This window comes from Salvelinus fontinalis, chromosome 16 (assembly GCF_029448725.1).
Source record: "Salvelinus fontinalis isolate EN_2023a chromosome 16, ASM2944872v1, whole genome shotgun sequence".
In the NCBI taxonomy this organism is placed as follows: Eukaryota; Metazoa; Chordata; class Actinopteri; order Salmoniformes; family Salmonidae; genus Salvelinus; species Salvelinus fontinalis.
The window spans coordinates 48,703,935-48,728,500 of record NC_074680.1 but is presented as its reverse complement, the minus strand read 5'-3'; the positions used below and the strand labels follow the sequence as shown (position 1 = coordinate 48,728,500).

Below are 24,566 nucleotides of genomic sequence, written 5' to 3'. Positions count from 1 at the left end.
GCTATAAGGCCAAGGTCTCGTTCAACAGGACTCAATGGCGTGCAACTTTTAATTCAACAGATACTGTGCTGTTCTAAACAACCAGTTGAAGAATGTTGTAATCATGGGCAGCGTTTACACAGGCAGCCCAATTATGTTCTTTTTTTTCTTCATATTTTGGCCAAAATATTTTGTTATTAATCAAAAGAACAATTAGTGTAAAAAAGATGAGAATTGGGCTGCCTGTGTAAACGCAGCCACGGTGGCCCTAGAGGGGGGGGTGTTTTGATCAGGCCACACCCCTCCACACACACACACCAAATGGGAGAAAAAATACCTTTAAGGCTGTTGAAAAATGGTGCGCGGGGAAAAAAACAATCACTGAATGTAGCAAAACGTTTAATGAACTGAACGCACCCCGGTAAGACACGCCCTCTCAGCTCTGTTTGATTGGTTGCTTTCCTTTGCATGATAAACGTTGAGTTTTTCGAGCTCATACAGAACGCACATTAAAACCAAATACAAACACACATTAAAACCAACTACAAATGCTCTCAATCATAAAAATGACATTTGTGTTTTTTAACAAATTCCTATTCCCCCCCCCCCCCCCATATAATCTGATCATATAAATCTCATAATCTTCAGCCTACTTCGAAAGAATGTCTTAACTGCAAAAATATGAAAAGCGCATATTCTGTTCTATTTGTTATTCTGTGACTTTCTAATAAATCTATGCCATCACACTACTACATGTAAAACATATATTATTATAGTAGCTAGTCTTCCATCCATCTCAGCGGCTGGTCTTGTACACCACATCTCCAACCTGGAGCACTCCTGTCTTGCTGACGATATACATCTGTCCAAACAGTGGAGATGACTTATAGATGTTCTTCTGGGATGGGTCACACATTCGATAGCTGGGAAGCAAATAAAACCGTAGGAGTTTAATACCTTCTATAATATTATATTTTATATATATTACCTTATACTTTAACTTATATATTATATTTTATATACACTGCTCAAAAAAATAAAGGGAACACTAAAATAACACATCCTAGATCTGAATGAATGAAATATTCTTATTAAATATTTTTTTCTTTACATAGTTGAATGTGCTGACTACAAAATCACACAAAAATTATCAATGGAAATCAAATTTATCAACCCATGGAGTTCTGGATTTGGAGTCACACTCAAAATTAAAGTGGAAAACCACACTACAGGCTGATCCAACTTTGATGTAATGTCCTTAAAACAAGTCAAAATGAGGCTCAGTAGTGTGTGTGGCCTCCACGTGCCTGTATGACCTCCCTACAACGCCTGGGCATGCTCCTGATGAGGTGGCGGATGGTCTCCTGAGGGATCTCCTCCCAGACCTGGACTAAAGCATCCGCCAACTCCTGGACAGTCTGTGGTGCAACATGGCGTTGGTGGATGGAGCGAGACATGTTATCCCAGATGTGCTCAATTGGATTCAGGTCTGGGGAACGGGTGGGCCAGTCCATAGCATCAATGCCTTCCTCTTGCAGGAACTGCTGACACACTCCAGCCACATGAGGTCTAGCATTGTCTTGCATTAGAAAGAACCCAGGGCCAACCGCACCAGCATATGGTCTCACAAGGGGTCTGAGGATCTCATCTCGGTACCAAATGCCAGTCAGGCTACCTCTGGCGAGCACATGGAGGGCTGTGCGGCCCCCCAAAGAAATGCCACCCCACACCATGACTGACCCACCGCCAAACCGGTCATGCTGGAGGATGTTGCAGGCAGCAGAACGTTCTCCACGGCGTCTCCAGACTCTGTCACGTCTGTCACATGTGCGTGTGAACCTGCTTTCATCTGTGAAGAGCACAGGGCGCCAGTGGCGAATTTGCCAATCTTGGTGTTCTCTGGCAAATGCCAAACGTCCTGCACGGTGTTGGGCTGTAAGCACAACCCCCACCTGTGGACGTCGGGCCCTCATACCACCCTCATGGAGTCTGTTTCTGACCGTTTGAGCAGACACATGCACATTTGTGGCCTGCTGGAGGTCATTTTGCAGGGCTCTGGCAGTGCTCCTCCTAATCCTTCTTGCACAAAGGCGGAGGTAGCGGTCCTGCTGCTGGGTTGTTGCCCTCCTACGGCCTCCTCCACGTCTCCTGATGTACTGGCCTGTCTCCTGGTAGCGCCTCCATGCTCTGGACACTACGCTGACAGACACAGCAAACCTTCTTGCCACAGCTCGCATTGATGTGCCATGCTGGATGAGCTGCACTACCTGAGCCACTTGTGTGGGTTGTAGACTCCGTCTCATGCAACCACTAGAGTGAAAGCACCGCCAGCATTCAAAAGTGACCAAAACATCAGCCAGGAAGCATAGGAACTGAGAAGTGGTCTGTGGTCACCACCTGCAGAACCACTCCTTTATTGGGGGTGTCTTGCTAATTGCCTATAATTTCCACCTTTTGTCTATTCCATTTGCACAACAGCATGTGACATTTATTGTCAATCAGTGTTGCTTCCTAAGTGGACAGTTTGATTTCACAGAAGTGTGATTGACTTGGAGTTACATTGTGTTGTTTAAGTGTTCCCTTTATTTTTTTGAGCAGTGTATATTGCTTGTTGTAGTTGTTCTATAAACAGAAGTCACATTGTGCTTGATCACAGATAGCAGTTTTCAAGAGAATCAAATTTGTAATGCATTGTGGGCAAATGGTGCCTGACTGATCTACAAATAATAAATGGAGTAGTTATTTATGATGCAAGGTGATTTGTAGATCAGTCAGTCGGCAGTTACTTGCACTATCAAGCTGCAATATATCGAATAAGCCCAATGACAGATAGTCTTTCTATCATAGACAAATCCCACACTGAACCCACACAAAAATATAAAACGCACTGATATAACAATATCAAACAACAAAAAAGTCATTAGGTCCTAATCTATCGGATTTCACATGACTAGGAATACAGATATGCATCCGTTGGTCACAGATACCTTTAAAAAAGGGAGGGGCGTAGATCAGAAAACCAGTCAGTATCTGGTGTGACCATTTGCCTCATGCAGCGGGACACATCTCCTTCACATAGAGTTGATCAGGCTGTTGATTGTGGCCTGTGGAATGTTGTTCCACTCCTCTTCAATGGCTGTGTGAAGTCGCTGGATATTGGCGGGAACACGCTGTCGATCCAGAGCATCCCAAACATGCTCAATGGGTGACATGTCTGGTGAGTATGCAGACCATGGAAGAACTGGGACATTTTCAGCTTCCAGGAATTGTGTCCAGATCCTTACAACACGGGGCCGTGTATTATCATGCTGAAACATGAGGTGATGGTGGCGGATGAATGGCACGACAATGGGCTGCTCAGGATCTCGTCACGGTATCTCTGTGCATTCAAATTGCCATCGATAAAATGCAATTGTGTTTCTTGTCCATAGCTTATGCCTGCCCATACCATAACCCCACCGCCACCATGGGGCACTCTGTTCACAACGTTGACATCAGCAAATTTGTCGCCCACACGACGCCATGTCTGCCATACAGTTGAAACCAGGATTCATCAGTGAAGAGCCCACTTCTCCAGCGTGCCAGTGGCCATCGAACGTGAGCATTTGCCCAATGAAGTCAGTTACGATGCTGAACGGTTGGACGTACGACCAAATTCTATAAAAACGAAGTTGGAGGCGGCTTATGGTTGAGAAATGAACATTCAATAATCTGGAAACAGCTCTGGTGGAAATTCCTGCAGCCAGCATGCCAATTGCACTACTCTTGTGAATTTGACATCTGTGGCATTGTGTTGTGTGACAAAACGGTACATTTTTATAATGGCCTTTTATTGTACCCAGCACAAGGTGCACCTGTGTAATGATCATGATGTTTAAATCAGCTTCTTGATATGCCACACCTGGTCAGCTGGATGGATTATCTTGGTGAAGGAGAAATGCTCACTAACAGGGATACAACGAAATTTGTGCACAAAAGTTGAGATTAATAAGCTTTCGGTGATTATGGAAAATTTCTGGGATATTTTAATGTCAGCTCATGGGAAACATGGGACCAACACTTTACATGTTGCGTTTTATATTGTTGTTCAGTGTATAAATAGTGCCAGCTACTCTTGTTACCTTTTGAGTGTGTCCAGTGGCTGTTTCCTGCTGATGACTCCTGTTTCAGGGTCAACCGTGGTCGAGATGCATCTGATGAGGAGGACAAAATGAGGAGGACAAAATGAGGAGGACAAAATGAGGAGGACAAATGAGGAGGACAAAATGAGGAGGACAAAATGAGGAGGACAAAATGAGGAGGACAAAATGAGGAGGACAAAATGAGGAGGACAAAATGAGGAGGACAAAATGAGGAGGACAAAAGAGGATAACAAAATGAGGATGACAAAATGAGGATGACAAAATGAGGATGACAAAATGAGGATGACAAAATGAGGATGACAAAAGGAGGATGACAAAAGGAGGATAACAAAATGAGGATAACAAAATGAGGATAACAAAATGAGGATGACATCCTTCACTTAACACCTTAACAGTAGTGTTATATAATGTTGGGTTCTGAGGTTCTGAGAATATGAAAATATACTTATTCATGTCACTGAGGGAGTGCTGAGGTTTAGAGGGTCTGCACCAGAAGGTAATGGTTATAGGAGGAAGGTATATAGTGGAGGGTCTGCACCAGAAGTTAATGGTTATAGGAGGAAGGTATATAGTGGAGGGTCTACACCAGAAGTTAATGGTTATAGGAGGAAGGTATATAGTGGAGGGTCTAAACCAGAAGCGAATGGTTATAGGAGGAAGGTATATAGTGTGTGCAACTAAGATTGGACTGTGTTGAGTGCAGGGAAGCGATTACATGTGGCAGGCATTGATAAGGGGAGAGAGCCATGTATTAGAGATGGAGGGGGGTTGAGGTTAGGGCAGGCATTGATAAGGGGAGAGAGCCAAGGATTAGTGATGGAGGAGGGTTGAGGTCAGGCATTGATAAGGGGAGAGAGCCATGGATTAGTGATGGAGGAGGGGGGGGGGTTGAGGTTAGGTCAGGCATTGATAAGGGGAGAGAGCCATGGATTAGTGATGGAGGGGGGTTGAGGTCAGGCATTGATAAGGGGAGAGAGCCATGGATTAGTGATGGAGGAGGCGGGGGGGGGTTGAGGTTAGGTCAGGCATTGATAAGGGGAGAGAGCCATGGATTAGTGATGGAGGGGGGGGCGTTGAGGTTAGGTCAGGCATTGATAAGGGGAGAGAGCCATGGATTAGTGATGGAGGTGGGGGGGGGGGGGGGGTTGAGGTTAGGTCAGGCATTGATAAGGTGAGAGAGCCATGGATTAGTGATGGAGGGGGGGTTGAGGTCAGGTCAGGCATTGATAAGGAGAGAGAGCCATGGATTAGTGATGGAGGGGGGTTGAGGTTAGGTCAGGCATTGATAAGGGGAGAGAGCCATGGATTAGTGATGGAGGGGGGTTGAGGTTAGGTCAGGCATTGATAAGGGGAGAGAGCCATGAATTAGTGATGGAGGGGGGGGGGGGGGGGGGGGTGGAGGTCAGGTCATCTTAAGGGAGAAATAAAAGTTTATGGCCCGTATCACTAGTGCCCTGCCTGGCAGTAAAGATACAATGTTTGTACAGATGTGTAGGAGGAGACTCAGCTTAGGAGGAAGGGTTAAATATCATTGCGTGTGTGATATTATATAAATACAGGGTCACTATATTATACAAACACAGGGTCACTATACTACATAAATACAGGGTCACTATATTATATAAACACAGGGTCACTATACTACATAAATACAGGGTCACTATATTATATAAACACAGGGTCACTATACTACATAAACACAGGGTCACTATATTATATAAACACAGGGTCACTATTCTACATAAACACAGGGTCACTATACTACATAAATACAGGGTCACTATATTATATAAACACAGGGTCACTATACTACATAAACACAGGGTCACTATACTACATAAACAAAGGGTCACTATACTACATAAACACAGGGTCACGACAATAGCAAACCTTGCTAGTGCCCGTAGCAACGGGAGGAAGTTTGTTTGTGATGATAAATGATGATCAGTGGTCAAGACCACGTTACCTTCCGCACGCCATCACACGGTGCAGGCGCACATTGCCAATCTGGATATCTTCCCAAGAATCCTAACCAAGAGGAAGATGAAGTTATGAGAATAGAAATAGTATCCTAAAACCCCAACACACTGGAACAAAGTTATGACGAAGTGGAATTACAGGAGTCCACTTTTAAGCCTCAAAAGACCAGGATATACCCCATGAAATGACATGTAGAATAACATAGGATCTCTGGATAGACCAATTAAACTTCCTCAATTATAGAATTAACATGATTTACTAAAACGATATATGTGATGTTGTTGGATGTTGGTTGATGTATGATGTTGTGTGATTGGTGTGGATGTTGTGTGATGTAGTATGATGTTGTGTGATGTGTTGATGTTGTGTGATGTTGTGTGGTGTGCTGATGTGTGTGATGTGTGTGTGGTGTGCTGATGTTTTGTGATGTTGTGTGGTGTGCTGATGTTGTGTGATGTTGTGTGATGTTGTTTGATGTTGTGTGGTTTGATGCTGTGTGATGTTGTGTGCGTGTTGATAAAGCTGAAAGCAATAAAACTGTACCTCGTCAAAAGCATCACAATCACTGACAACGATGCTGGGTCGGAACCGTGCCACGGTGACCTCCTTCTCCAGTCTACTGCTCAGGTCCTTCACAGAGGCTTCAGACAGCAGCATGACAGGGCCAAGGTCAGGGTACACTATCTAGACAACAACAGGGCCAAGGTCAGGGTACACTATCTAGACAACAACAGGGCCAAGGTCAGGGTACACTATCTAGACAACAACAGGGCCAAGGTCAGGGTACACTATCTAGACAACAACAGGGCCAAGGTCAGGGTACACTATCAGACAACAACATGACAGGGCCAAGGTCAGGGTACACTATCTAGACAACAACACGACAGGGCCAAGGTCAGGGTACACTATCTAGACAACAACACGACAGGGCCAAGGTCAGGGTACACTATCTAGACAACAACACGACAGGGCCAAGGTCAGGGTACACTATCTAGACAACAACACGACAGGGCCAAGGTCAGGGTACACTATCTAGACAACAACAGGGCCAAGGTCAGGGTACACTATCTAGACAACAACACGACAGGACCAAGGTCAGGGTACACTATCTAGACAACATGACAGGGCCAAGGTCAGGGTACACTATCTAGACAACAACACGACAGGACCAAGGTCAGGGTACACTATCTAGACAACAACACGACAGGGCCAAGGTCAGGGTACACTATCTAGACAACAACACGACAGGGCCAAGGTCAGGGTACACTATCTAGACAACAACACGACAGGGCCAAGGTCAGGGTACACTATCTAGACAACAACACGACAGGACCAAGGTCAGGGTACACTATCTAGACAACAACAGGGCCAAGGTCAGGGTACACTATCTAGACAACAACACGACAGGACCAAGGTCAGGGTACACTATCTAGACAACAACAGGGCCAAGGTCAGGGTACACTATCTAGACAACAACATGACAGGACCAAGGTCAGGGTACACTATCTAGACAACAACAGGGCCAAGGTCAGGGTACACTATCTAGACAACAACATGAACAAGGTCAGGGTACACTATCTAGACAACAACAGGGCCAAGGTCAGGGTACACTATCTAGACAACAACAGGGCCAAGGTCAGGGTACACTATCTAGACAACAACAGGGCCAAGGTCAGGGTACACTATCTAGACAACAACAGGGCCAAGGTCAGGGTACACTATCTAGACAACAACAGGGCCAAGGTCAGGGTACACTATCTAGACAACAACATGACAGGACCAAGGTCAGGGTACACTATCTAGACAACAACAGGGCCAAGGTCAGGGTACACTATCTAGACAACAACACGACAGGGCCAAGGTCAGGGTACACTATCTAGACAACAACATGACAGGGCCAAGGTCAGGGTACACTATCTAGACAACAACAGGGCCAAGGTCAGGGTACACTATCTAGACAACAACATGACAGGACCAAGGTCAGGGTACACTATCTAGACAACAACAGGGCCAAGGTCAGGGTACACTATCTAGACAACAACATGACAGGACCAAGGTCAGGGTACACTATCTAGACAACAACAGGGCCAAGGTCAGGGTACACTATCTAGACAACAACAGGACCAAGGTCAGGGTACACTATCTAGACAACAACATGAACAAGGTCAGGGTACACTATCTAGACAACAACATGAACAAGGTCAGGGTACACTATCTAGATAACAACAGGACCAAGGTCAGGGTACACTATCTAGATAACAACAGGACCAAGGTCAGGGTACACTATCTAGACAACAACAGGACAGGGCCAAGGTCAGGGTACACTATCTAGACAACAACATGACAGGGCCAAGGTCAGGGTACACTATCTAGACAACAACAGGGCCAAGGTCAGGGTACACTATCTAGACAACAACATGACAGGGCCAAGGTCAGGGTACACTATCTAGACAACAACACGACAGGGCCAAGGTCAGGGTACACTATCTAGACAACAACAGGGCCAAGGTCAGGGTACACTATCTAGACAACAACATGACAGGGCCAAGGTCAGGGTACACTATCTAGACAACATGACAGGACCAAGGTCAGGGTACACTATCTAGACAACAACAGGGCCAAGGTCAGGGTACACTATCTAGACAACATGACAGGGCCAAGGTCAGGGTACACTATCTAGACAACAACAGGGCCAAGGTCAGGGTACACTATCTAGACAACAACATGACAGGACCAAGGTCAGGGTACACTATCTAGACAACAACACGACAGGGCCAAGGTCAGGGTACACTATCTAGACAACAACAGGACCAAGGTCAGGGTACACTATCTAGACAACAACATGACAGGACCAAGGTCAGGGTACACTATCTACATTTACATTTACATTTAAGTCATTTAGCAGACGCTCTTATCCAGAGCGACTTACAAATTGGTGCATTCAGGACCAAGGTCAGGGTACACTATCTAGACAACAACATGACAGGACCAAGGTCAGGGTACACTATCTAGACAACAACAGGACCAAGGTCAGGGTACACTATCTAGACAACAACAGGACCAAGGTCAGGGTACACTATCTAGACAACAACAGGACCAAGGTCAGGGTACACTATCTAGACAACAACATGACAGGACCAAGGTCAGGGTACACTATCTAGACAACAACATGACAGGACCAAGGTCAGGGTACACTATCTAGACAACAACAGGGCCAAGGTCAGGGTACACTATCTAGACAACAACATGACAGGGCCAAGGTCAGGGTACACTATCTAGACAACAACAGGGCCAAGGTCAGGGTACACTATCTAGACAACAACAGGGCCAAGGTCAGGGTACACTATCTAGACAACAACACGACAGGGCCAAGGTCAGGGTACACTATCTAGACAACAACATGACAGGACCACGGTCAGGGTACACTATCTAGACAACAACACGACAGGGCCAAGGTCAGGGTACACTATCTAGACAACAACATGACAGGACCAAGGTCAGGGTACACTATCTAGACAACAACACGACAGGACCAAGGTCAGGGTACACTATCTAGACAACAACAGGGCCAAGGTCAGGGTACACTATCTAGACAACAACACGACAGGACCAAGGTCAGGGTACACTATCTAGACAACAACAGGGCCAAGGTCAGGGTACACTATCTAGACAACAACATGACAGGACCAAGGTCAGGGTACACTATCTAGACAACAACATGAACAAGGTCAGGGTACACTATCTAGACAACAACAGGGCCAAGGTCAGGGTACACTATCTAGACAACAACAGGGCCAAGGTCAGGGTACACTATCTAGACAACAACAGGGCCAAGGTCAGGGTACACTATCTAGACAACAACAGGGCCAAGGTCAGGGTACACTATCTAGACAACAACAGGGCCAAGGTCAGGGTACACTATCTAGACAACAACATGACAGGGCCAAGGTCAGGGTACACTATCTAGACAACAACAGGGCCAAGGTCAGGGTACACTATCTAGACAACAACAGGACCAAGGTCAGGGTACACTATCTAGACAACAACATGAACAAGGTCAGGGTACACTATCTAGACAACAACATGAACAAGGTCAGGGTACACTATCTAGACAACAACAGGGCCAAGGTCAGGGTACACTATCTAGACAACAACATGACAGGGCCAAGGTCAGGGTACACTATCTAGACAACAACACGACAGGACCAAGGTCAGGGTACACTATCTAGACAACAACATGACAGGGCCAAGGTCAGGGTACACTATCTAGACAACAACACGACAGGGCCAAGGTCAGGGTACACTATCTAGACAACAACAGGGCCAAGGTCAGGGTACACTATCTAGACAACAACATGACAGGGCCAAGGTCAGGGTACACTATCTAGACAACATGACAGGACCAAGGTCAGGGTACACTATCTAGACAACAACAGGGCCAAGGTCAGGGTACACTATCTAGACAACATGACAGGGCCAAGGTCAGGGTACACTATCTAGACAACAACAGGGCCAAGGTCAGGGTACACTATCTAGACAACAACATGACAGGACCAAGGTCAGGGTACACTATCTAGACAACAACACGACAGGGCCAAGGTCAGGGTACACTATCTAGACAACAACAGGACCAAGGTCAGGGTACACTATCTAGACAACAACATGACAGGACCAAGGTCAGGGTACACTATCTACATTTACATTTACATTTAAGTCATTTAGCAGACGCTCTTATCCAGAGCGACTTACAAATTGGTGCATTCAGGACCAAGGTCAGGGTACACTATCTAGACAACAACATGACAGGACCAAGGTCAGGGTACACTATCTAGACAACAACAGGACCAAGGTCAGGGTACACTATCTAGACAACAACAGGACCAAGGTCAGGGTACACTATCTAGACAACAACAGGACCAAGGTCAGGGTACACTATCTAGACAACAACATGACAGGGCCAAGGTCAGGGTACACTATCTAGACAACAACAGGGCCAAGGTCAGGGTACACTATCTAGACAACAACATGACAGGACCAAGGTCAGGGTACACTATCTAGACAACAACACGACAGGACCAAGGTCAGGGTACACTATCTAGACAACAACATGACAGGACCAAGGTCAGGGTACACTATCTAGACAACAACAGGGCCAAGGTCAGGGTACACTATCTAGACAACAACACGACAGGACCAAGGTCAGGGTACACTATCTAGACAACAACACGACAGGACCAAGGTCAGGGTACACTATCTAGACAACAACAGGGCCAAGGTCAGGGTACACTATCTAGACAACAACATGACAGGGCCAAGGTCAGGGTACACTATCTAGACAACAACACGACAGGACCAAGGTCAGGGTACACTATCTAGACAACAACATGACAGGGCCAAGGTCAGGGTACACTATCTAGACAACAACAGGGCCAAGGTCAGGGTACACTATCTAGACAACAACACGACAGGGCCAAGGTCAGGGTACACTATCTAGACAACAACAGGACCAAGGTCAGGGTACACTATCTAGACAACAACATGACAGGACCAAGGTCAGGGTACACTATCTAGACAACAACATGACCAAGGTCAGGGTACACTATCTAGACAACAACAGGGCCAAGGTCAGGGTACACTATCTAGACAACAACATGACAGGACCAAGGTCAGGGTACACTATCTAGACAACAACACGACAGGACCAAGGTCAGGGTACACTATCTAGACAACAACATGACAGGACCAAGGTCAGGGTACACTATCTAGACAACAACATGACAGGACCAAGGTCAGGGTACACTATCTAGACAACAACACGACAGGACCAAGGTCAGGGTACACTATCTAGACAACAACATGACAGGACCAAGGTCAGGGTACACTATCTAGACAACAACAGGGCCAAGGTCAGGGTACACTATCTAGACAACAACAGGGCCAAGGTCAGGGTACACTATCTAGACAACAACATGACAGGGCCAAGGTGGGAAAGTGGGAAAGGGAAGTGGGAATGGGAAGTGGGAATGGGAAGTGGGAAATGGAAGTGGGAAAGGGAAGTGGGAAAGGGAAGTGGGAAAGGGAAGTGGGAAAGGGAAGTGGGAAATGGAAGTGGGAAAGGGAAGTGGGAAAGGGAAGTGGGAAATGGAAGTGGGAAAGGGAAGTGGGAAAGGGAAGTGGGAAAGGGAAGTGGGAAATGGAAGTGGGAAAGGGAAGTGGGAAAGGGAAGTGGGAAAGGGAAGTGGGAAAGGGAAGTGGGAATGGGAAGTGGGAAAGGGAAGTGGGAAAGGGAAGTGGGAAATGGAAGTGGGAAAGGGAAGTGGGAATGGGAAGTGGGAAAGGGAAGTGCTAAAGATGTGAGGTAGTGCAAAAAAAAAAAAAAAGATTTCAATAATAAAATACTTTATTAACTTCAAGCGCTAAAAAGGTAGTAGCCTACAACTATATTTAAAAAAGAAGTAAACAAACACAAAGGTAAAAATACTGTCTAGATCTAGGCCTGTATCATAAGATGCTTTGAGAACCTTTGGTTCAGTAAATCAGATGGATCTTTCAAATATCCACGGTAACAGAGACCAGGAAGTGCCATTTGACAGAGAAGCTTTGAGTGACAGAATGGACACTCTTTCTCCTGAATGTCCCAGCCCCCTTATTATCTCAACCAATCACAGCTAGGCAAGATTCTGTATTTTCTCTGTGTCTAAACAGCTTAGTGATTTCACATTGTATTTATATGTACAGATTACATACAGGTTTGTTATTAAGGCACATTTTGATCAAATGTTAATTTTTTTACGTTCAAATGCCTCTCCTGTAAAGTAGTAACATCCGCAATACTGTGGGGGAAAGGTGTTTTTGTGTCTTCTTCACGGCTGTGTTGGTGTGTGTGTGTAACGGATGTGAAATGGCTAGCTAGTTAGCGGGTACGCGCTACTAGCGTTTCAATCAGTTACGTCACTTGCTCTGAGACCTGAAGTAGGGTTTCCCCTTGCTCTGCAAGGGCCGCGGCTTTTGTGGAGCGATGGGTAACGACGCTTCGTGAGTGACTGTTGTTGATGTGTGCAAAGGGTCCCTGGTTCGCGCCCGAGGTCGGGGCGAGGGGACGTACTAAAGTTATACTGTTACATGTGGACCATGTTAATTCCTTAGTGATGTGGTCACTCAGTCGTGAGTGAACAGGGAGTAGAGGAGGGGACTAAGCACACACCCATGAGGTTCCCGTGTTGAGGGTCAGCGTGGCAGATGTGTTGTTGCCTACCCTCACCACCTGGGGGCGGCCCGTCAGGAAGTCCAGGATCCAGTTGCAGAGGGAGGTGTTTAGTCCCAGGGTCCGTAGCTTAGTGATGAGCTTTGAGGGCACTATGGTGTTGAACGCTGAGCTGTAGTCAATGAATAGCATTCTCACATAGGTGTTCCTTTTGTCCAGGTGGGGGAGGGCAGTGTGGAGTGCAATTGAGATCCCGTCATCTGTGGATCTGTTGGGGCGGTATGAAAATTGGAGTGGGTCTAGGGTTTCTGGGATAATGGTGTTGATGTGATCCGTGACCAGCCTTTCAAAGCACTTCATGGCTACAGACGTGAGCGCTACGGGGCGATAGTCATTTAGGCAGGTTACCTTCGTGTTCTTGGACACAGGGACTATGGTGGTCTGCTTGAAACATGTTGGTATTACAGACTCAGACAGGTAGAGGTTGAAAATGTCAGTGAAGACACTTGACATCTGGTCAGCGTATGTTCTGAGTATGCCACCTGCTAATCCATCTGGCCCCGCGGTCTTGTGAATGTTAATCTGTTTAAAGGTTTCACTCACATCGGCTACAGAGAGCAAGATCACACAGTCGTCCGGAACAGCTGGTGCTCTCATGCATGGTTCCAGTGTTTCTTGCTTCGAAGCGAGTACAAAAGGAATTTAGCTCGTCTGATAGGCTCGCGTGACTTGGCAGCTCGCGGCTGGGTTTCCATTTGTAATCCGTGATAGTTTCAAAGCCCTGTCACATCCGACGAGCATCAGACCCGATGTAGTATTGAACTTAGTCCTGTATTGAAGTCCCACTGAGGTCAGAAGTCCTCTTTTTTTTAAAGTGAGGAAATGCAAGTATGGAATAAGCATAACTTTACTATGTTAATCAAACCCATCAACTAAGTCATAAGGTGATAAGGTAATAAGAGGACCACAATGGAAACAAACCTTTGCAAACATTAAAGTGATCAAGGATAGAATACAATTTTCTCTCTGGCTGGAGCAGCCTTCTACTTTGAATTATCAAATATATTCAAATCTATCCACCAACTGAGCTGTTACCTTTTCATTGCGAGGAAAGAGAGGCTCGCTATCCGCTGATCTCCTGTGTGTCATGTGGGGTTCAAAGTGCACCAGGCGATAGGTTTTACCTGCCCCCAGGTAGCGGGTCAGCCAGCTAGACGCCTCGTCTCCACAGTCCCTGCCCTGGATGTCAGTGCTAAACACTCTGGGACACAGACAGAAGAGTTTAGACACTTCCTGCTGACACAGACAGAAGAGTTTAGACACTTCCTGTTAACACAGACAGAAGAGTTTAGACACTTCCTGTTAACACAGACAGAAGAGTTTAGACACTTCCTGCTGAAACAGACAGAAGAGTTTAGACACTTCCTGTTGACACAGACAGAAGAGTTTAGACACTTCCTGCTGAAACAGACAGAAGAGTTTAGACACTTCCTGTTGACACAGACAGAAGAGTTTAGACACTTCCTGTTGACACAGACAGAAGAGTTTAGACACTTCCTGTTGACACAGACAGAAGAGTTTAGACACTTCCTGTTGACACAGACAGAAGAGTTTAGACACTTCCTGCTGGTACAGACAGACGAGTTAGACACTATATAGAAAAATACACGTTTGAACATTTCGGATAGAATAGACGACTCTTGTTGGACCAAGATGTTATTTTAGTGTCGGACAACCCTAACTACAAGACATGTCACAACCGACTTCACAACACATTACGTGTGCCGACAGGCCCCTAACTCTACAACACAAAATCCATGTGTGTATGTTATCATATATCATATATGTGTGTGTACACGTTTGTAATCCATGTGTACGTGTGTGTATGTTATTGTGTGTGTGTGTGTGTGTGTCTGTACCAATGTTTGTGTTGCTTCACAGTCCCCACTGTTCCATAAGGTGCAACAAAACTAAGGCCTGTAGGACCTGCCTTGTTGATAGTGCTGTTAAGAAGGTAGAAACTAGGGCCTGTAGGACCTGCCTTGTTGATAGTGCTGTTAAGAAGGTAGAAACTAGAGCCTGTAGGACCTGCCTTGTTGATAGTGCTGTTAAGAAGGTAGAAACTAGGGCCTGTAGGACCTGCCTTGTTGATAGTGCTGTTAAGAAGGTAGAAACTAGAGCCTGTAGGACCTGCCTTGTTGATAGTGCTGTTAAGAAGGTAGAAACTAGGGCCTGTAGGACCTGCCTTGTTGATAGTGCTGTTAAGAAGGTAGAGCAGCGCTTTATTATGGACAGACTTCTCCCCATCTTAGCTACTGTTGTATCAATATGTTTTGACCATGACAGTTTACAATCCAGGGTTACCCCCAAGCAGTTTAGTCACCTCAACTTGCTCAATTTCTACATTGTTAATTACAAGATTTAGTTGAAGTTTAGGTTTTAGTGAATGATTTGTCCCAAATACAATGCTTTTAGTTTTTTAAATATTTAGGACTATCTTATTCCTTGCCAGCCACTCTGAAACTAACTGCAGCTCTTTGTTAAGTGTTGCAATCCTTTCAGTCGCTGTAGTAACTGACGTGTATAGTGTTGAGTCATCCACATACATAGACACTCTGTAGTAGCTGACGTGTATAGTGTTGAGTCATCCACATACATAGACACTCTGTAGTAGCTGACGTGTATAGTGTTGAGTCACCCACATACATAGACACTCTGTAGTAGCTGACGTGTATAGTGTTGAGTCATCCACATACATAGACACTCTGTAGTAGCTGACGTGTATAGTGTTGAGTCATCCACATACATAGACACTCTGTAGTAGCTGACGTGTATAGTGTTGAGTCACCCACATACATAGACACTCTGTAGTAGCTGACGTGTATAGTGTTGAGTCATCAGCATACATAGACACTCGGGTTTCACTCAAAGTCAGTGGCATGTCATTAGTAACACGTACCTGCAGTCGATGACAGGGTTGTCGGGCTGCAGTAAGGGGAACCTGAGCTCCTCCATGTCTGGTCCGTTCAGACACGTCTGCCCCCCCTCGCTGGTCAGAGATACCAGAACGAGACGAGGCTCCTGTCTGCCCGTCACGAAATGACCATCCTCAGTGATCACCAGCCAGTGCCTGCAGCAGAAAACACAGCATTATCCAGGGTGACGTACAGTCAGGTTAGTGAATTCATCTCACAGTAGCTGTGTAGGACAGGCACAGCACAGCGTCCTCCACTACGCTGTCTCGATCGGCAGCATTATAATTTACATTTGAGGAAGTGTAACAGGACCCATATCCCACTGGGTGTGTAACCTGGTTAGGGCGTCCACCCACGGTGCTCAGAGTAACCTGGTTAGGGCGTCCACCCACGGTGTTCAGAGTAACCTGGTTAGGGCGTCCACCCACGGTGTTCAGAGTAACCTGGTTAGCGCGTCCACCCACGGTGCTCAGGGTAACCTGGTTAGGGCATCCACCCACGGTGCTCAGAGTAACCTGGTTAGGGCGTCCACCCACGGTGCTCAGAGTAACCTGGTTAGGGCATCCACCCACGGTGCTCAGAGTAACCTGGTTAGGGCGTCCACCCACGGTGCTCAGAGTAACCTGGTTAGGGCGTCCACCCACGGTGCTCAGAGTAACCTGGTTAGGGCGTCCACCCACGGTGCTCAGAGTAACCTGGTTAGGGCGTCCACCCACGGTGCTCAGAGTAACCTGGTTAGGGCGTCCACCCACGGTGCTCAGAGTAACCTGGTTAGGGCGTCCACCCACGGTGCTCAGAGTAACCTGGTTAGGGCGTCCACCCACGGTGCTCAGAGTAACCTGGTTAGGGCGTCCACCCACGGTGCTCAGAGTAACCTGGTTAGGGCGTCCACCCACGGTGCTCAGAGTAACCTGGTTAGGGCGTCCACCCACGGGTGCTCAGAGTAACCTGGTTAGGGCGTCCACCCACGGTGCTCAGAGTAACCTGGTTAGGGCGTCCACCCACGGTGCTCAGAGTAACCTGGTTAGGGCGTCCACCCACGGTGCTCAGAGTAACCTGGTTAGGGCGTCCACCCACGGTGCTCAGAGTAACCTGGTTAGGGCGTCCACCCACGGTGCTCAGAGTAACCTGGTTAGGGCGTCCACCCACGGTGCTCAGAGTAACCTGGTTAGGGCGTCCACCCACGGTGCTCAGAGTAACCTGGTTAGGGCGTCCACCCACGGTGCTCAGAGTAACCTGGTTAGGGCGTCCACCCACGGTGCTCAGAGTAACCTGGTTAGGGCGTCCACCCACGGTGCTCAGAGTAACCTGGTTAGGGCGTCCACCCACGGTGCTCAGGGTAACCTGGTTAGGGCGTCCACCCACGGTGCTCAGAGTAACCTGGTTAGGGCGTCCACCCACGGTGCTCAGAGTAACCTGATTAGGGCGTCCACCCACGGTGCTCAGAGTAGCCTGGTTAGGGCGTCCACCCACGCTGCTCAGAGTAACCTGATTAGGGCGTCCACCCACGGTGCTCAGAGTAACCTGGTTAGGGCGTCCACCCACGGTGCTCAGAGTAACCTGGTTAGGGCGTCCACCCACGGTGCTCAGAGTAACCTGGTTAGGGCGTCCACCCACGGTGCTCAGAGTAACCTGATTAGGGCGTCCACCCACGGTGCTCAGAGTAACCTGGTTAGGGCGTCCACCCACGGTGCTCAGAATGACAGAAATCACATTCAGAATATGGTAATTAATCAAAACACGCAAGTTTGAAGATGTTAGAATAACTACCCACTGGGCCTCCCGATTGGTTAACGCTGTCGTCAAGGCAGAGCGTGGCTACTTTGAAGAATCTCAAATATATTTTGATTTAACACTTTGTTGGTTACTACATGATTCCATACATGTTATTTCATAGTTTTGATGTCTTCACTATTATTCTACAATGTAGAAAATAGTAAAAATAAAGAAGACCATATTGTCATTATATTCAGATCTCTGGTGTAAATGTGAAGGTGCACTGAGGAGCGAAGGAGACATGAGCATCTTGTCATTATATTCAGATCTCTGGTGTAAATGTGAAGGTGCACTGAGGAGCGAAGGAGACGAGACCATCTTGTCATTATATTCAGATCTCTGGTGTAAATGTGAAGGTGCACTGAGGAGCGAAGGAGACATGAGCATCTTGTCATTATATTCAGATCTCTGGTGTAAATGTGAAGGTGCACTGAGGAGTGAAGGAGACATGAGCATCTTGTCATTATATTCAGATCTATGGTGTAACTGTGAAGGTGCACTGAGGAGCGAAGGAGACATGAGCATCTTGTCATTATATTCAGATCGCTGGTGTAAATGTGAAGGTGCACTGAGGAGCGAAGGAGACATGAGCATCTTGTCATTATATTCAGATCTATGGTGTAACTGTGAAGGTGCACTGAGGAGCGAAGGAGACATGAGCATCTTGTCATTATATTCAGATCTCTGGTGTAAATGTGAAGGTGCACTGAGGAGTGAAGGAGACGAGACCAAAAAAGACAGCATGAGAACAAGCGGACGTAAACACTCAGAAAAACTAAAAAGAACAAAATCTTGATTCTTGCGATACAGGCATTTGTAATATCGTACAAAAACATACATTTGAATGAATTCCGATATACAATGCATTCAGAAAGTATTCAGACCCTTTGACTTTTTCTACATTTTGTTATTTTACAGCCTTATTCTAAAATTGAATAAAATGGACACAATACCCCATAATGATAAAGCGAAAACAGTTTTTTATACATTTTTACAAATGTATAAAAAATAAATAATAATAATACCTTATTTACATAAGTATTCAGACCCTTCGCTATGAGACTAGAAATTGAGCTCAGGTGCATCCTGTTTCCATTGATCGTCCTTGAGATGTTTCTACAACTTGATTGGAGTCCACCTGTGGTAAATTCAATTGATTGGACATGCTTTGGAAAGGCACACACCTGTCTATATAAGGTCCCACAGTTGACAGTGCATGTCAGAGCAAAAAAGCCATGAGGTCGACGGAATTGTCCGTAGAGCTCAGAGACAGGATTGTGTCAAGGCACAGATCTGGGGAAGGGTACCAAAACATTTCTGCAGCACTGAAGGTCCCCAAGAACACAGTGGCCTCCATCATTCTTAAATGGAAGAAGTTTGTAACCACCAAGACTTTTCCTAGAGCTGGCCGCCAGGCCAAAGTGAGCAATCGGGGGGGAAAGGGCCTTGGTCAGGGAGGTGACCATGAACCCGATGGTCACTCTGAAAGAGCTCCAGAGTTCCTCTGTGGAGATGGTAGAACCTTCCAGAAGGACAACCATCTCTGCAGCACTCCACCAATCAGGCCTTTATGGTAGAGTGGTCAGACGGGAAACCACTCCTCAGTAAAAGGATGCTCTCAATTGTGCTTCTGTAGAAGTTTGTGAGTGTTTTGAGTGACAAGCCAAATGTCTTCAGCCTCCTGAGGTTGAAGAAGCGCTGTTGCGCCACCTTCCCGACACTGTCTGTGTGGGTGGACCATTTCAGTTTGTTCGTGATGTCTACTGTACGTCGAGGAAGTTAACTTTCCATCTTCTCCACTACTGTCCTGTTTGATGTGGATCGGGGGGGGGGGGGGGTGCTCCCTCTGCTGTTTCCTGAAGTCTAAGATCATCTCCTTTGTTTTGTTGACGTTGAGTGAGAGGTTGTTCTCCTGACGCCAGAATCCGAGTGCCCTCACCTCCCATTATGGGGTATTGTGATGTCATTATGGAGTATTGTGATGTCATTATGGAGTATTGTGATGTCATTATGGAATATTGTGATGTCATTATGGGGTATTGTGTGTAGATTGACGAGGGGGGAAAGAAACTATTTCATCCATTCTAGAATTAAGCTGTAATGTAACAAAATCGGGGAAAAGTCAAGGGGTCTGAATACTTTCTGAGTATTGCCCAGTCCTACGCAGCGCTGATGTCACAGAAACACGCCACGCTGAAGAGTAAAGCTGCAGTCTGTTACTTAATACGGATCCAATATGTTTACAGTGTAAAGCAGCAGTATGTTACTTAATACAGATCCAATATGTTTACAGTGTAAAGCAGCAGTCTGTTACATAATACAGATCCAATATGTTTACAGTGTAAAGCAGCAGTCTGTTACATAATACAGATCCAATATGTTTACAGTGTAAAGCAGCAGTCTGTTACTTAATACAGATCCAATATGTTTACAGTGTAAAGCAGCAGTCTGTTACATAATACAGATCCAATATGTTTACAGTGTAAAGCAGCAGTCTGTTACATAATACAGATCCAGTGTGTTTACAGTGTAAAGCTGCAGTATGTTACTTAATACAGATCCAATATGTTTACAGTGTAAAGCTGCAGTCTCTTAATACAGATCCAATATGTTTACAGTGTAAAGCAGCAGTATGTTATTTAATACAGATCCAATATGTTTACAGTGTAAAGCTACAGTCTGTTACATAATACAGATCCAATATGTTTACAGTGTAAAGCTACAGTCTGTTATTTAATACAGATCCAATGTGTTTACAGTGTAAAGCAGCAGTCTGTTACATAATACAGATCCAATATGTTTACAGTGTAAAGCAGCAGTCTGTTACAAAATACAGATCCAATATGTTACAGTGTAAAGCTACAGACTGCTACTTAATACAGATCCAATATGTTTACAGTGTAAAGCTGCAGTCTGTTACATAATACAGATCCAATATGTTTACAGTGTAAAGCTTTATTCTGGAACATTCTAATGCCTTGATTTTATCTGAAATACACAGTGAAATGATTGAAAACTTTATCGAGTTCACCTAGCCAGATTGGAAACATTTGTTGTGATGTTGTGTAGAAAGAAAGACACAACGTTACAATTTAAAATGACTGAAATTGTATAAATTATATGTATTGTTAGTTTTGGATATTGTCTGGACCTATATAACTAAGACTATTTTCTAAGTAAGAGAAGATTTATCCTTTAATATTTAGTCTGTTCTCGAGATGAGTGTCATGTACAGTTTTACTACAAGATACGAATTGCCACAATGATGTTTGTTCTTAAAATTATGTATTTTATTAAAAACAAAAATGAAGGAAATAGTTATCTTCAAAAATAAATGTAGGTTTCATTTTTCAAGGTTTTGGATTTTCTCTTTTTTCAGGTTTTCGGCTCTCTAAAAAAATAATCACACTTTTCTAGAAAAACAAAAACAACCAAATTTGATGTTTTAAGTCCACAACAACGCATAAACCACGCCATGAGGTCTGGGGAGGAATCTGAGAAATTTTTATTTTTGGGATAGTCCTTTAACCCTAGAGTCTAAGCAAGGGGGGGGGGGGGGGTTCTAAGCTAACATATGTAATTGTCTTAAGTTAGCTATAATGATCCTTGGTATGACTATTTGACTTTGAATTTTAAGACCCCTTAAGGTGTTAATGAATACATAACCTTATTAGATGAAACATTGAATTTGGCATTACTGCTATGAGCCAATAGAAACACATTGAATAACAGACAGTCCTTACTGCTATTAGCCAATAGAAACACATTGAATAACAGATAGTCCTTACTGCTATTAGCCAATAGAAACACATTGAATAACAGACAGTCCTTACTGCTATTAGCCAATAGAAACACATTGAATAACAGACAGTCCTTACTGCTATTAGCCAATAGCAACACATTGAATAACAGATAGTCCTTACTGCTATTAACCAATAGAAACACATTGAATAACAGATAGTCTTTACTGCTATTAACCAATAGAAACACATTGAATAACAGACAGTCCTTACTGCTATTAGCCAATAGAAACACATTGAATAACAGATAGTCCTTACTGCTATTAGCCAATAGAAACACATTGAATAACAGTCCTTACTGCTATTAGCCAATAGAAACACATTGAATAACAGTCCTTACTGCTATTAGCCAATAGAAACACATTGAATAACAGTCCTTACTGCTATTAGCCAATAGAAACACATTGAATAACAGTCCTTACTGCTATTAGCCAACAGAAACACATTGAATAACAGTCCTTACTGCTATTAGCCAATAGAAACACATTGAATAACAGTCCTTACTGCTATTAGCCAATAGAAACACATTGAATAACAGTCCTTACTGCTATTAGCCAATAGAAACACATTGAATAACAGTCCTTACTGCTATTAGCCAATAGAAACATATTGAATAACAGATAGTCCTTACTGCTATTAGCCAATAGAAACACATTGAATAACAGTCCTTACTGCTATTAGCCAACAGAAACACATTGAATAACAGATAGTCCTTACTGCTATTAACCAATAGAAACACATTGAATAACAGACAGTCCTTACTGCTATTAGCCAATAGAAACACATTGAATAACAGTCCTTACTGCTATTAGCCAATAGAAACACATTGAATAACAGACAGTCCTTACTGCTATTAGCCAATAGAAACACATTGAATAACAGACAGTCCTTACTGCTATTAGCCAATAGAAACACATTGAATAACAGTCCTTACTGCTATTAGCCAATAGAAACACATTGAATAACAGTCCTTACTGCTATTAGCCAATAGAAACACATTGAACAACAGATAGTCCTTACTGCTATTAGCCAATAGAAACACATTGAACAACAGATAGTCCTTACTGCTATTAGCCAATAGAAACACATTGAATAACAGATAGTCCTTACTGCTATTAACCAATAGAAACACATTGAATAACAGACAGTCCTTACTGCTATTAGCCAATAGAAACACATTGAATAACAGATAGTCCTTACTGCTATTAACCAATAGAAACACATTGAATAACAGATAGTCCTTACTGCTATTAGCCAATAGAAACACATTGAATAACAGTCCTTACTGCTATTAGCCAATAGAAACACATTGAATAACAGACAGTCCTTACTGCTATTAGCCAATAGAAACACATTGAATAACAGACAGTCCTTACTGCTATTAGCCAATAGAAACACATTGAATAACAGTCCTTACTGCTATTAGCCAATAGAAACACATTGAATAACAGATAGTCCTTACTGCTATTAACCAATAGAAACACATTGAATAACAGACAGTCCTTACTGCTATTAGCCAATAGAAACACATTGAGGGGGGGGGGGGGGGGGGGTTACAACCAACCACAACCTTCCTGACACGTTTGGATGACGACACGTAGGGGGCCTCCTGATTCAAAAACGGACAAACTTGTTGTTGTGGTTCAACATGCAATTAGTTCAACATGATACAAACCCTGGATTGCTGATGCTACATGTATTGGACTTTGAGAGGCTTTGAAGCCTCTATGGTCGGCCATATTGGCACTCCGCCATAAGAATTAATAGAATTGTACAGTATCAATTAAATGTTTCAAGGACAAAATGGCATGTATTTAACAGGGCGCTGGACACTGCGTATCTGTTATATTGCCATGCTGGCATTGTTCGCTCTCTTTTCATGTCCTGACAGTGAGTAAGTAGCTGGGATTGTTTTTATCAGAGTTATCTGGCGTAAACTACGGCCAGACTGTGGCCCGTGAGTTTGGAGTCAATAAACCGTCAACTCGAGAACTGCAATGTGGCCATTCCCTCGTTTCTTATCTATGTGGTCGTAACAGTGGGTAAAAGTAGTACTGACGCCTATAAATCATTGATAATCACTTGTGTCAACATGTGTCGCCAATTCAAGCGGAGTCGGCCAACATTAGCCTAAACTCCATGAACATGAATTTATCGTTATGAAAATAAATGCTACTGACCGATCTTGTAGTTCACCGTACTTCAAACCAATCTGTTGACATTCTGCAAGGGCCACGGACACGGCTTTCCCCGATTTCAGTGGGTGAATGAGCAGCTGTGACACAACTCCCACACGGACAACTTTCTCCGGTTTGAGAAAATACTTATAGCCAAGTCCCAGTCCGACAACAGTAAGACCAGCACCTCCAGCCAACAGCAGGGCTTTCTTATTCTCTGTGAACGCACTCGTTAACACGTCTTTAAAGTACATCTTTACTTTTCAAACGGCTCAGATGGACATTGAACCAGAGATTTTTTTTGTCTTATTGAACTTGTCAGTGAAGGGGCTGTTCTATGATGACGTCAGATATACAGGACTAGTTCCTGGGTCCTGAATTGAATATAGGACTAGTTCCTGGGTCCTGAATTGAATATAGGACTAGTTCCTGGGTCCTGAATTGAATAAAGGACGAGTTCCTGGGTCCTGAATTTTATGAATGGACCATTGAAGGTGCTGAAGTTGGAAGAATATCAGGTTGTTATTATAACA

At 44.7% G+C, this 24,566-nt stretch overlaps 1 protein-coding gene and 2 long non-coding RNA genes across 10 annotated transcripts; 2 read left to right on the top strand and 1 right to left on the bottom strand.

Moving 5' to 3' along the window:
* Positions 1–361: 361 nt before the first annotated feature.
* Positions 362–24,382, bottom strand: marc1 (mitochondrial amidoxime reducing component 1). The gene is made up of 7 exons (XM_055865639.1): positions 24,037–24,382; positions 16,265–16,435; positions 14,401–14,566; positions 6,645–6,785; positions 6,088–6,149; positions 4,101–4,172; positions 362–902 (listed from the first exon to the last, which is right to left on the bottom strand). Exons 1-7 carry the CDS (start codon positions 24,285–24,287, stop codon positions 776–778), a joined length of 990 nt encoding a protein of 329 aa, XP_055721614.1. The 5' UTR covers positions 24,288–24,382; the 3' UTR covers positions 362–775.
* Positions 7,065–8,379, top strand: LOC129813303 (uncharacterized). 3 transcript variants are annotated; one of them, XR_008753147.1, is made up of 3 exons: positions 7,065–7,118; positions 7,155–7,592; positions 7,845–8,379. It is a non-coding gene; the product is annotated as an uncharacterized LOC129813303 (long non-coding RNA). The 3 variants fall into 3 exon arrangements; XR_008753149.1 differs by having other exon boundaries at positions 7,082–7,233; positions 7,439–7,592; XR_008753148.1 differs by having other exon boundaries at positions 7,082–7,592; positions 7,845–8,080; positions 8,117–8,379.
* On the top strand, positions 8,515–10,800 carry LOC129813302 (uncharacterized). Of its 6 annotated transcripts, XR_008753144.1 has the most exons (5): positions 8,515–8,573; positions 8,799–8,880; positions 9,321–10,393; positions 10,619–10,659; positions 10,737–10,800. It is a non-coding gene; the product is annotated as an uncharacterized LOC129813302 (long non-coding RNA). The 6 variants fall into 6 exon arrangements; XR_008753141.1 differs by lacking the exons at positions 10,619–10,659; positions 10,737–10,800 and adding an exon at positions 10,509–10,562 and having other exon boundaries at positions 9,321–10,470; XR_008753145.1 differs by lacking the exons at positions 10,619–10,659; positions 10,737–10,800 and having other exon boundaries at positions 9,321–10,085; positions 10,353–10,519.
* Positions 24,383–24,566: the final 184 nt, after the last annotated feature.

Bases quoted from the DNA above. Each gene is read 5' to 3' on its own strand.
- marc1 (XM_055865639.1), bottom strand. From the start codon at position 24,287: ATGTACTTTAAAGACGTGTTAACGAGTGCGTTCACAGAGAATAAGAAA. The intron at 6,150-6,644 runs GTACAGTTTTAT...CCTCTTGGTTAG, and splicing joins ATTGTGATGCTTTTGACGAG to GATTCTTGGGAAGATATCCA. The intron at 903-4,100 runs GTAACAAGAGTA...TTTGCTTCCCAG, and splicing joins CCACTGGACACACTCAAAAG to CTATCGAATGTGTGACCCAT.